Raw genomic sequence first — 13376 nt, 5'->3', positions numbered from 1 at the left:
GCTGTTTCTTAGACCTCCAACTGATAAGTGAGTCTCCAAGAAGCACTCCAAAGCCTGTCACTGATCTCCTAGTATCTCTACAGCCTACCCAATCAATGTTTGTGAATGCTGTCAAGTGTAAGGTAGATTTAGATGAAAATAAAATGCCTTGTCCTTGGGCATTCTTTAAGTATTTAAAAACCTTGTATGCAGCTAGCAAATGATCAACAGTTGGCCTATCCATAAATTGTGACAATACTTGTACAGAGTAAGCAATGTCAGGTCTGGTGAAGGTAAGATAGATTAGTTTGCCAACGAGCTACCTGTACTATGTACAATCTGCCATGACTGAATTTCCATCATCTCTAACCAACTTATGGTTGTAATCAATAGGTGTTGAAAGTGGTTTTGCACCAAGAAATCCATAGTCATGTAGTAAATCGAGTGTATATTTTCTCTGGCACACAATAATTTCATCATCTGATTTAGCAACTTTTAGGCCAAGGAAGTATTTAGGACTTCCTAAGTCCTTTAGCTTAAACTTACTTTGTAGGAAAGATTTCACATCATTAGCTAAATTCATCAAAGAACTAGCTATTAGAATATCATTAACATATATCAAGAGAGCTAAGAACTCACCATTATCGGTTGCTTTGGTAAACAAACTATAGCCTGACCTTGACTGCTGAGAACCATATCATAGCACGACCTTAGTAAATTTGCAATTCCACTGCCTGGAAGCCTGTTTCAGTTCATATAAGGATTTGTTTAATTTGTAAATCAATTTAGAGGTTTTAGGATATTCCCCTTTAGGTTTGTACCCTTCTGGAATGTCCATGTATACAGTTTCATCTAAATCTCCATTGAGAAAAGCATTATCAATGTCCAACTGAAATAAATGCCATTGTCGAATTGCAGCTATAGCCAAGAGTGTTCTCACTATAGTCTGCTTTGCAACAGGGTTAAAAGTCTCATTGAAGTCAAACCCCTCTTTTTGATTGTATCCTTTAACAACCAGTCTTGCTTTGTATCTTTTCACAGTACCATTAGCATATAACTATACCTTATAAACCCATTTGCAACCAACAATGTGAGCACTAGTAGGTAATGGTACTATAGACCATGTCCCATTATCTTCTAGGGCATTAAGCTCTTCTTTCCTAGCAATCTGCCATTAAGAATGTTGACTAGCTTGATGGAAGGTTTTAGGTTCATGAATATGAGTGAGAGATGTTGTGAAAGCTTTATGTGGTTGAGAAAGCTGGTCAGTGGAAATGAATTTGGTAATAGGATGTGTTATCACTGTGTTTGTTTGTGAATGAAGAGTGTGCTGGTAAGCTTCTAAGTATTTGGGTAGCTGTTTTGGCCTTGTGCTTCTTCTTGGTGATGAAGGGTGATTGGAATCCAAAGAAGAAGTAGGATCATCAAAAAGAATAGTTATTGGTTGAGCAGGGGCATTTGGGTCCATATTTACAGAATGATTAGAAACAGTAATTTGGTGATTATCAACAGCTGTATCATTACCAGCAGAGTTTATCTGTTGAGTTATATGATCAAAATGCATAGGGGAAATGTGATGAACATGCTGATCAGATATAGATGCATTAAAAGGAAAATGCATAGAAATGTAATAATTCATATAACCAGATGATTCTGAATAAGAAATTGGAAATGGAATGTCAAAACCAGGTTTTATTTTTGAAAAGAATTGAATACATTCATGACTATTAGGTGCAAAATCAACATTTTTGAAAGGAAAAATGTGTTCAAAGAAACTGACATTCCTGGAAACAAAAACATTATGAGTTTGTAGATCATACAACCTGTAACCTTTGATTCCCACAGGGTAGCCTATCATGATGCATTTTCTTGCCCTATGATCAAATTTCTTCCTTTGATGAACAAGTGTTGAGGCAAAACATAAAGATCCAAACACCTTGAAATGAGAATAATCTAGTTTTTTGTTAAATAACATTTCATAAGGAGATTTGCTTTACAAAGCTGGAGAAGACATTCTGTTTATAGTATGTGCTGCTACTAAAATAGAATCTCCCCAAAATTTTAAAGGTAAAAAAGCTTGAAACATGAGAGATCTAGCAACAGTAAGTAAATGCTGATGCTTTCTCTCAACCACCCCATTTTGTTGAAGAGTCTCAACACAGGACATTTGATGCAGTATGCCATGTGAAATGAAAAAATCTGTCAAATTGAATTCAGCTCCATGATCTGATCTGATTTGCTTGATCTTAACATTGAATTGTGTATCTATAAGATTGTAAAAGGCAGGGACAATGGTCAAAACGTCTGACTTGGCTTTCATAAGATATATTCATGTAAATTTTGAATAATCATCCACTACAGTTAAAAAATAATGTTGATTTTTTATAGTAGATACTGCATATGGTCCCCATATATCCATGTGTAATAGTTCAAATGGCATGACATTGTTTTTAAAATGAATAGGAAACTTAAGTCTTTTCTGCTTTGCCAATGGACAAATTAAACAAAAATTATTTTCAACAAATGAAATGGAGGGATAAACCTTTTGAATTTGTTTTATTATAGCTGGAGGAGTATGTCCTAACCTCAAATGCCAAATATCAAACTATTCAACTATAGAATTACAAATACCAAAAAATTTTGAAGAATAATCCAAAGAAATTGGTGAAAACTGCTCAGAGGTAAATTTGCTAACATTTTTCATGGCTTGTGTAAAATCAGTCTGGACAGAATCATTTGACTAAGGCTTTCCTTGCAAAAAACAAAGTCCAGCTTCCATCTTAGCAAGACCAATCATAGTCCATGATTTAATTTCCTGAATTATGCAGTGAAAATCAATAAAAATCAAACAATTTTGTTCATTCTCTGTCAATTTACTAACAGATATCAAACTGAATCTGAATGATGTAACATAAAGAACATTCTTTAGTGTCAAGGAAGGTGTTATTTTGACTGTTCCTATATGACTTACGAAGGCTCTAGAATTGTCTGGCATTTGCACAAATGCATTATGAATAGGTTTGGCCTGTGTAAGGGAACTTAAAGAACAGATTATATGATCTGATGCACCAGTGTCAATGATCCAAGAATCTAATTTTATGACAGAAGGAATGATTTTCGATGAGTTATTTACCCTTGCATTTTGATCCATATAACTAACAGAGTTAGAAATCAAACATGCAATCGTGGAGTTGACTAACGAGGCTTTTGGTTGTTCATTGTTTGAGGCAAAGCTATCATCATCAATACTAGTTCCACCAATCTCATTGAGAGTTACCATGAGTGTCCGAACTTGATCCTTGACTAATGACAATTGAGACATAGTACTAGCAGTATCATGTTCACACTGTTTTGTGTGTGAATGTTGAACAACATTGTTGATAAATTTCCTAGGATTATTTTTACCTTTTGTAAACTTGAAGTCAGGAGGAAATTCGATCAGCTTATGACATTTATCTCTTGTATGACCATTTTTGCCATAATGACTGCATGATAGATCACTCCTATTTTTCTTTTTCCCATCAACATAAGTACTTGCCATAGTAGATGTCTGAATAAGGGGCTGTGATTATATATGGATGCTCTTTTGAGATTCTTCTCTTAAAATCAAGTTATAAGCCTCATCAAATGAAGGAAAAGGCTTGATCATCACAATCTAAGATCTTAAACCTACATAACTCTCGTTAAGTCCATTCAAAAACTTGAAGACATTGTCCTTTTGACACTGTTGAACATATTTCTTAAAACACTCTTGATTACATTCACCAGAAGAACAATGAGGCATTGACCTAAAATTTCTAAGTTCTTCCCAAACCCCATTAAGATTTGTAAAATATTCATCTACAGACCGTGTACCTTGTGATATATTTGAAAATGTGAATTGTAAATTACATACCCGTACATCATCTGATTGGGAAAATCTTCTTTTTAAAGTGTCCTAAATATCTAATGCAGACTTCATGTAAAAGATTGTTGAAGCAATGGAGGGGAAATAGATTCCATTAACCAAGCAACAATCAAATTGTTGTATCTTGTCCATGGCACATATGATTCATCATCCTTGGCTGGTTTTGGTATGGTACCATCAATAAAACCAAACTTGTTTCTGATGTATAGGGCTAATTGAAAGGACCAACTCCAAAGAACATAATTGGTTGAAGTTAGTTTTGGATTTATCACTACCGATTCATGATGATCGGAGTGATGAAGAAAGTAAGGTGATAGTGGGTCTATAGAAGGTGAATTTACTAACTTTGAGATAGAAAATTTTTCCATTTTTAAGGCAAAACCTGCTCTGATACTATGTGAAAAGGTTAAAAGTTTAAGAATGGAAAAATATTATTGTTCTATCTTATTTTCTTCAAAGCTATACAAGGCTCATTTTATATTGTTATGCCGATAGGCATTCTGCTGATATGTACAAACTTAGATAAAGCATATTTCAAATATAAGAACTTAAGGCTAAACATGAAGCTATCTAATTTATCTAGATTAAGTCACCTAAGATAATGACTTATCTAGATTATTTGCAAGGTTTCTTGATAGAAGCATAATCTTTAACATCTCTATAACTCATCGTTGAAATATACTTCATTCTTCAAAAGAAATTTATGAGCTTGTGAACTTAGACAAAAAAAGATGGGAATCACTCACCATCATTGTGTGAAATTGAGAAAAACTAAAGTTTTCTTTCATCTTCTTCTTCTCCTTTCCATTTATATTATTTGACTATTTATATATTTAATTATTATATAAAATTTTATATGTCGTATTTAACTATTTATATTTTATACATTACAGTTTTATATTTAATATTTTAAATTTAAATAGAAATAAAACAAGAATATCAAATGTTAGTTGCATTAGTTTTAAAAATTTTTAACTCTTATTCCTCTTCCTCCTTTCTGTTCTTATCAGTTTAATATCTGATACGTGGGCCATCGGTCCACATGATATTAAATTAATTTTTTGAGGGGGAGGGCTCACCACAGTAGCTTGCTGCTGGAGCTTTCGCGCGTCGCCTAAGCGTTGCACTACAGTTTTGGCCTGGCGCACCCCACCCAAAAAAAAAAAAAAAAAATTAGCTATTTCTGCTCTTAATTTCTCTGTTAACGTGGTGAATTAACCAATTAGTAATTTTCTTCTTCATATTCTCGATTTGCCTAATCCACATTCAGAGACATCAAGGGACTTGTCATGGATAATCGACCCACAGAACAACATTAATAAAATCGCTTTCCAACTCGAGTTTGTGGGAATTAACCCATCTTCAGGCCACGAAGATGGTTTAAGTAATACGAATTCATAATAGTATTTAGTAGCATTAAATAAATACCTAAAATTTGGTAACTTTATTTGTCCCCACCTGATTTAAATTTCATCAATGACCTTTCATTAATAGTGATCTTAGATACACAAAACAAAATCAATCTCATAAAAAAAAAACTTCAATTCAACAATATTATGAAAAACACAAAATTCTAGTAACCCAATAACCACTCATTCAGCCTTTTATATATATATATACATACATACACACACACACACACACACACACACACACGTAAAACTTAACTAATATTTGTTTAAATTAAGTTTGTGAGGTTACCTTTAAATACGATTAAATAAAATTTAAAAATTTAAACCAATAAATTAATCTTCTAAGAGAAAATTTAATAATATATAAAAAAAGCTAATTAAAAATTATATTTACAGATAAAATTTTTATCAATATTTATGGAATGGTTAAAATTGTCATCAACTTTTAATAAAGATGTCTATTTGAAAGAGTATTAAAACATTAGATTACTTAAAATTTTATGTACTTGATTTATGTAACAAAATTTTTGAATCTATTGATTTGGATTTTTAAATTAATTTTGATTTAAATATATTTAATAAATAAATTCACGAATTTGACCTAAAAACCATTACTTAAATTGTGTACTTAGAGAAAAGGAAGCCATGCTTGGTGACAGTTTTCAAAGGCTGTATTTATTGGGTTTGGTAAATTAATTACTGGTTATACCAGGGAGCTAGCTACAGAATATGGTAGGGTTAAGCAGACAGACTTTTTTTTAAACCTGAAGCCCAAGCTTCATCCTTTCCATCTACTTAATTATTTTGAGATAATAAAAATATTTTTATATATATGAAAAAAGTAAATTCTGTTATGGGAATAAAATATTATTTAAATTACTTTTAATTAATTTTATTTTTTATTATTATCAAATTTTGTATTCTTTTAAAATATTAGATTTATTAATATTAATTGTTAGAAAATTTTATTAAAATTAGTAGTTTAATATTTAATTAAATTGATGTAATATTAACTAAAATGATATGACGTTAATCAATACTATAATAATGTATATAAAATTTTTGAATTGACAATTTGACATGACATTAAGCCGATGCTAAGATGATATTAAGAATGAAAATAGGTTGCTTTTAGTACTTTACAATGTAATCCCATTACAAGTAATGTGATTGCAAGGGATGTCATTGTTAGTAAGATAATATTACAATATTTGATATACTAAGGAAAGAGTGATTAAAATGCTTAGAAAATAACATTGTGTTTGGTTTACAAAAATTTTATTGGGAATGTAATATTAATTTTCAAATTGCCCCTCTATATTAAAATGTAAATTAAATATACTAGTATTTTTTATTGTAAATTTTTATATGATATCGTATCTTCAATAAATTTTTAACAAATAACCAAGCATTGGACAAGTTCATGTTAATATTAATTTAAAAATAACTTTTTATTTGTTAGCAATTTTGAAAATTTTAAAATATATTGTTATTATTATTATTTGTAATTTTCTTAAAACATTAAAAATGGAAATAATTATTTTTAGAAAAAAAACCAAAAATATAAAAAATTAAAAGAATTTTTTTTAAAAATTGACAGTAAAAAATAAAAAATTATTTTAAAAAATTTATTAAAAATTACAGAGCAGAAATCATTTTTATAATTTTAAAAAATTATGAGCATAAAAAAGAATATCTTCTATTTTTTCAAAAATTCTAAATATATTTTTTATTTTATGAATTCTCTAATCTTTTATAATTTCTTAAAAATAAAAATTATTTCTATTTTTTATCGTTCTAGATTTTTTAATACTTAAAAATATTTTTGATTTTTCTAAATTTTTTTACAATTTATAAAAATTAAAAAATTATTTTTATGTTTTTCAAAATTTATAAATTTTTTTTCAAAAATTTAAAACTATTTTTTATTTTTAAATTTTTTTAATTTTTTAAAGTGAAAAAAATTTAAGTTTAAGAATTTTAATTATTAAAAAAGACAAAAATATCAAATAAATTTTGATAACATTGCGAGTAGGTTGTAACCAGAGATTGTATTAGTTTTTTAATGTAATCACATTACATCCTCATTTATTGACTGTAATATAATTATATTATAATTTTATATTATGTTGATTTGTTTTATAATAAAGGCTGTAATATAATTTAATTAAACGGATTTACATGAGTGTACATCCTTATGCCAAACGCGTCCATACTTTCTTTAAAACGGAAACTAACCTTATACGCAATCCTTGAAGCTAACGACTGTGGACAAGTACATCGGTATATCCACAAGAGCTAGGGCCCGGAAGTTGGCTTCTTGGGCTTTCTATCTCCAAAACACATTCCTCCAGTGCGACTAATTAATTATTTATGCCAAATCTCTTCGGTGAATTTGCTGTTCTAGCCTGCGGGGGCCGGTCATGGTGCAGCGACGGAGTCGCTGAAAATGCCATCATCAGAGGAGCAGCAACTCTTTTGGCAGCCGACTAGCCATTGCCTGCTATGCATGGTGGGTTAAGAAATTCACCAAGAACGTGCCGCCCCTGCCACCAGGTCCTCCAGGCTTGCCTATACTAGGAAACCTTCCTTTCCTCCAACCTGATTTGCATCGATACTTTACCAAACTGTCTCAAATCTATGGCCCCATTATCAAACTTCAGCTCGGAAGCAAGACCTGCATAGTTGTGAGTTCAGCTTCAGTTGCCAAAGAGGTGCTTAAGGACCATGATGCTATCTTCGCTAACCGTGACCCTCCTACGGTGGCTATAATCGGCACGTATGGTGCATGTGACATGGTATGGAGACCCAATGGCCCCGAATGGCGTAAGCTGCGTAGGCTTGTTGTTAGTGAAATTATGAGCAACAGAAGCCTTGATGATTGCTATGCGCTGCGCCGACGAGAGGTTCGAGCAATGGTGAAGGATATCTACGGGAAGGTTGGCTCACCTGTTAACATTGGTGATCAAATGTTCCTTACCAGTCTAGATGTGATATTAAGCGTGCTATGGGGTGGTTCACTGCATGGAGAGGAAAGAAGCAGGCTTGGGATTGAGTTCAGGCAATTTGTGGTGGAGTTTGTTGAATTGTTGGGAGCTCCTAACATTTCTGATCTTTTTCCTTTTCTTACCCGTTTCGATTTGCAAGGATATCAAACCAGAATGGAGAAGGCTTCGACGTGGTTTGATGAGATTTTTGAATCAGTCATAGCACACCGAATAAAGTTTGATCAACCCGACGTCGGAGAGGGCAAGAAAAAGGAACAAAAGAAGGATTTTCTGCAGTTGTTGATGGAGCTGAACCAACAAGGAGATTATAAATCCTCATTATCCAAGAGCGAAACTAAGGCTTTGCTGCTGGTATGTATCAAATCCAGGCTTTAATCTCATCAACAAAAACTATAATTTTCTCTTTTTTCCCCCTCTCAATCAATAATCTTCTTCTAGCAGCTATGGACTTGATATGATACAGGTTTTAGGGCAACAGAAATAAAAATTAAATCTGTTCTCCTATCTTTAGTTTTTTTTTTTCTTTGGCAAGATTTTATTAGGTTATTCCTTTCCTGTCCATAAACCTTTGTATAAAAAAAAAATGAGATATCGATATTATATAATCAGGAATAGTACTAATTAATTATTGTCCAACATCTTAATTACTTATGATTACTTCATTATTTTGATCTATGGAAATGAATTGGGGGATTCTGTTTTTATTTTTTGAGATGACCATGGACAGTGAAATATTCCCTAAACCTAAAGGCTACTATAACTTTTAGTGTTAGCTAGTGGATCATTGCTTCTCCTCTTGTTAATTGTTGTTGTGTACTTGTGTGTTTTATGATCTCAGTTTTGTCCTTTGTATTTGTTGAACCAACAAAGGTCATACACAAATATCATTACTATACTATAAAAGAACAAAAAATTAATGGTTCTTGATACAATTTAACTATATCTGCCTCTTCAGTTCCTTCAAGTTTTGAATTGATTGTAATTAATTATGAATTGTTTACATATAAAACTAATTTTAATATTTGCAATCACATAATGCTAAATATTTTTGGACATTTATGACATTCAGGATGTGATTATCGCTGGTACGGATGCAACGTCCATTAGTTTAGAGTGGGCGATGACAGAGTTACTACGGCATCCAGATAAAATGAGAAGAGCCGTGGAGGAATTGGACAGTGTGGTTGGAGACCAGAACATTGTAGAAGAGTTTCATATTCCTCAACTCGTCTATTTAAATGCGACGGTAAAGGAGACATTTCGATTTCATCCGCCTATTCCCTTGCTTGTATCTCATAGGCCCAGCGCGACTTGCACCGTCGCCGGACATACCATCCCTAAAGATTCCAGAGTTTTATTAAACACATGGATGATACAAAGGGACCCTGAGTTTTGGGAACATCCTCTTCGATTTGAACCTGAGAGGTTCTTGCAAGACGCTGAGAAAGGCAACTATCAAGGGAACAATTTCCACTTTATTCCGTTTGGATCGGGGAGGAGAATTTGTGCTGGAATTCCTTTGGCAGATAAAATGGTCACCAACGTCTTAGCTACGCTGTTGCATTCTTTTGAATGGAAAACACCGGATGGAACAAAGCCTGATATACATGAGAAATTCGGGTTTGCTTTGAAGAAAACAGAACCACTTGTTGCCATACCCGCCGCACGACTATCTAATTCAGAGCAGTACCAATGATGATTTGTATCTCATACTAGTATTTTCCTTTCCCATAAAACGTGTAAACGCTACTTCTGAAATGGCAAAAAGGTACTACCTTGATCGTAGCGTCCTCCTGATTAGACACCCCCGGTACCCACTACAGGATTGCACAATCCAGAGCAATACCACATGAATGGTTCTCTTTTGAAATCAATTCGACATTCTCCCCCTACACCCAACTCTGTCCCAACTATAACCATGCACAACCAGAGGTTCTGCAGAGTCAAAACAAAACTAAAAATGTGTGCAGCCAAGAAATGGCAGAGGATAACACAAGGCAGAGAATTCACTTTTAGTTTAACTCGTTACCACACAATGGTCCTTTACCAGTCTTTCGGAATAAAATATAAAGAAGCTCATTTCATGATATTTAATGTCAAATAATGCATTAAATAAAAACATCCCAACATAATCTTTAGGCAACAAAAAGGAAACAAAATCTGGAGCCACAGAACAAAATAGAATCTTCACTTCGACAGTAGTATGGGAAAACACAAACGAGAGACCCTACAACTCATTCAAGCTTTAGGAACGTTCTCATCAAAGCGGGCCACATCGGATGTAAGACTTCTAATCAACTAAAAACTAAACAAGACCAAAACGCAAAAGTGAGGCACATTTAAGAATCTGCGATGGTGACCTCCACCTCAACACCAGGTTCAATGGTAATAGAAGTGATCTGCTTGACCACATCAGGAGAGCTGAAAAGGTCGATAACTCGCTTGTGAACACGGAGCTCAAATCGATCCCATGTGTTTGTCCCTACAAAGCACACAAATATTTTCATAGGTCATCCTAAAAATCATCAAACCCTTGGCATACTTGACTTTGTTGTTACTCAGATTGGCCTCATGTCAAAACCCAGTCATAATCAGCAGACACAATCAGCAGATATAATTTAAAAAGTAAGATCCTAACACTTAGGATACCATATACTAAAATCAAAAGGTACACAAGTACAAATCAGGTGTTTTGACATTATAAACTCCAATTATGTAGGCAAAACAAGTATACCATACATGCACCAAGTAGCTCAAGCATTCAAAACTTCTATTAGCAAGACAAGTTCAATAGATCTGAACATGCAAAATAATAGCAAATGACTATTCTTAATGATTGCTCCAAAGTTTTCTTTAAAAAAAAGGCTGATGTATAATTCATATTTATGGTGAGCAAAAAATATCAGACAGCAAGCAATGGCTGTAAAACAGCACAAAAGGCAGAGGATAGGGCAAGCACACTCATATACTCCTTACTGTAATCATATAGGGTGTTCTGATTACCAAGGAAACCAGAAAGATAGCTATATCATATTCTCTTTCACAATAGGATACCATTTCTAACTTTCCTTTCCTAGACATAAGTAACTACAGCATTCATCACAGACAAAGTAGGTTTCTGAAACATATTTTCAAGACAAGAATTAAACAGTCTGAATAAAAGAAATTGAGTAATATAAGCTACATAATACAATAAGCATCGGTCAAATGTAAGGTAAGTAAATACCTTCACCACAGGGAGATTTCCTTGTGGTGATGTGAAGAACCTTGGTGGGCATTCTCACTGGTCCCTTAACCCTCAGTCTCTTATCCTTGGCACCACGAACCAAATCAGCACAAACTATCAATCAAACAGAAACGCATTAGACTAACCAACACTAAGTGCATCAATTAAATCCCTATCATCAAACAAACAAAAGCACCATCCAATGAGAAACATCCCTATATGAAATCACAACAAGAAAATAAATTATAATAACAAAATTTAAGGGGTAATAACATAAATGAATAATAATCATATCTGTGTACAAAACTCTATATACCTTTCTCGAGGTTTTTTACATTCTTGGAGGAGAGAGTGATCCTGATCTTGTGAATCTGCTCCTGGGGCTCCTCCAAGCCAGGCTTGGTCGGCTTCATTGCAGCATACGCCATCGTTCTTAACTTTTTGGCTTCTATTCAGAAAAATCAAATTCCAATAAATCAAAACTTCCTCATCCAAAAATAATTCACAATGTGCAAAATCTTAAAACTATGGAATGAATCACAACAAGGGATTCAATCACTAGATTCTAACTATTAACAAAACTTTCCCATATTCCTTAAAGAGCACAAAACCAGAAATTATCACAAACAAGTAAGAAATAAGCTAATATGCAACAGAAAAGTGATCGTTTTCCAATGAAAAAACAAAACAACTCCAATAAAAGAAATAGAGCCTCTACAGTGCAGAAATGGAGAAGGTTTCAGTCTAAAGATTAGTGGGTTTTCACTTGCTTGATTGAAGATCAAGCATTAAAGCAAACAAAACGAAACGGATACATACCATAGAAGAATGAAAAAGAACACCCCAGAATAAAGAAAATCTAAGCCTCCTTACTAATTCAGGCTTTTTACAAATGAAATATATGAAGAGAAAGAGAAAGTAAGAGAGAAACCTTAACAAAGCGAAGTGTGAAACTGCGGCCTCTGCTGCCTCTTTTCTCAAACGATGAAGAACTGAGAAAGAAAGCTTTGAGGAATATATATATGTGAGGCGCTTTATTCCTAGGGTTAGGGTTTTTGGTTGGACCTGACTTCTGTGCGGGTCGGATCGCAGATATTCGACCAAGAATGCTTCCAAGTAAAACCTGGCTTTGGGCCTTTGCTATTCAGAGCCCTTTGGGCTTCCACAGCCTTTACTTTTTGGGTTTTAAATTTTAACAGTGTTTAGTCTAAATTCCTATGCTAAACAAAATGAACAAAAAAAAATAATAAGAAATTAAAAATAATAATAATAATAATATATTCACAAAACTTAAAAAACATAGATTGACGTGGAGGTACATAAGCTAACACACAAATGTTATTGTGATCTAATTACAATAACTTGGAGGCAAAGCAAACATTTTTCAAAACAATATATAATCCTGGTAAGTCGTGAAAGCATATTCTTCCAATTTATTTTTTTTTTCAGTTTATTTAATGTATCTGGTATTTCTTGATGAATACAGATTTTAGTTATCAAAAGACACTCTGTTTGGACAAAAGAAATCTTGACAATGGCACATGCACCCATCAAACGTACTAAGTCGGGTGTTGAGGAATCGCATGAGCAGATTCATAGGATAAAGATCACCCTTACTACGAAGAATGTGAAAAGTCTGGAAAGGTATTGCCATATCTGTTTACAAACATTATATATATATTGATTTTTTTATAATTAGTAACTGTCTAATTTTTGTTATCATTATAATTTATGTGAAATTATAGTTTGTAATGATCTGATCCGAGGAGCTAAAAGTCGAGAACTTAGGATTAAGGGACTGATGAGCATGAAAACCAAAGTTCTTCACGTACACAGCTAGGAAG

General features: G+C 33.0%; 1 protein-coding gene and 2 pseudogenes across 3 annotated transcripts; 2 read left to right on the top strand and 1 right to left on the bottom strand.

The window, feature by feature from the left end:
• Positions 1-4866: 4866 nt before the first annotated feature.
• LOC148763787 (U2 spliceosomal RNA) lies at positions 4867-5039 on the top strand (annotated as a pseudogene).
• A 2632-nt stretch (positions 5040-7671) lies between these two features.
• On the top strand, positions 7672-10077 carry LOC148763786 (cytochrome P450 93A3-like; annotated as a pseudogene). The gene is made up of 2 exons (XR_016025366.1): positions 7672-8657; positions 9376-10077. The product of XR_016025366.1 is annotated as a cytochrome P450 93A3-like (transcript).
• Positions 10078-10385: 308 nt separating this feature from the next.
• LOC18605393 (Ribosomal protein S10p/S20e family protein) lies at positions 10386-12602 on the bottom strand. 2 transcript variants are annotated; one of them, XM_007038374.3, is made up of 4 exons: positions 12464-12602; positions 11849-11980; positions 11533-11646; positions 10386-10788 (listed from the first exon to the last, which is right to left on the bottom strand). In XM_007038374.3, the coding sequence occupies exons 2-4, from the start codon at positions 11958-11960 to the stop codon at positions 10646-10648; spliced, it is 369 nt and encodes a 122-aa protein (XP_007038436.1). In that variant the 5' UTR covers positions 11961-11980; positions 12464-12602; the 3' UTR covers positions 10386-10645. The 2 variants fall into 2 exon arrangements, with proteins under 2 accessions (XP_007038436.1, XP_007038437.1); XM_007038375.3 differs by having other exon boundaries at positions 11849-11977; positions 12464-12590.
• Between the last annotated feature and the right edge of the window lie 774 nt (positions 12603-13376).

Source organism: Theobroma cacao, chromosome 3 (assembly GCF_053813885.1).
Source record: "Theobroma cacao isolate CCN51 chromosome 3, ASM5381388v1, whole genome shotgun sequence".
NCBI classification, from domain to species: domain Eukaryota; kingdom Viridiplantae; phylum Streptophyta; class Magnoliopsida; order Malvales; family Malvaceae; genus Theobroma; species Theobroma cacao.
The sequence above is the reverse complement of the archived record's forward strand: the minus strand, read 5'-3'. Positions and strand labels throughout refer to the sequence as shown.

Bases quoted from the DNA above. Each gene is read 5' to 3' on its own strand.
- LOC18605393 (XM_007038374.3), bottom strand. From the start codon at position 11,960: ATGGCGTATGCTGCAATGAAGCCGACCAAGCCTGGCTTGGAGGAGCCC. The intron at 11,647-11,848 runs GTATATAGAGTT...TTTGATTGATAG, and splicing joins TGTAAAAAACCTCGAGAAAG to TTTGTGCTGATTTGGTTCGT. The intron at 10,789-11,532 runs GTATTTACTTAC...TGTGCTTTGTAG, and splicing joins GAAATCTCCCTGTGGTGAAG to GGACAAACACATGGGATCGA.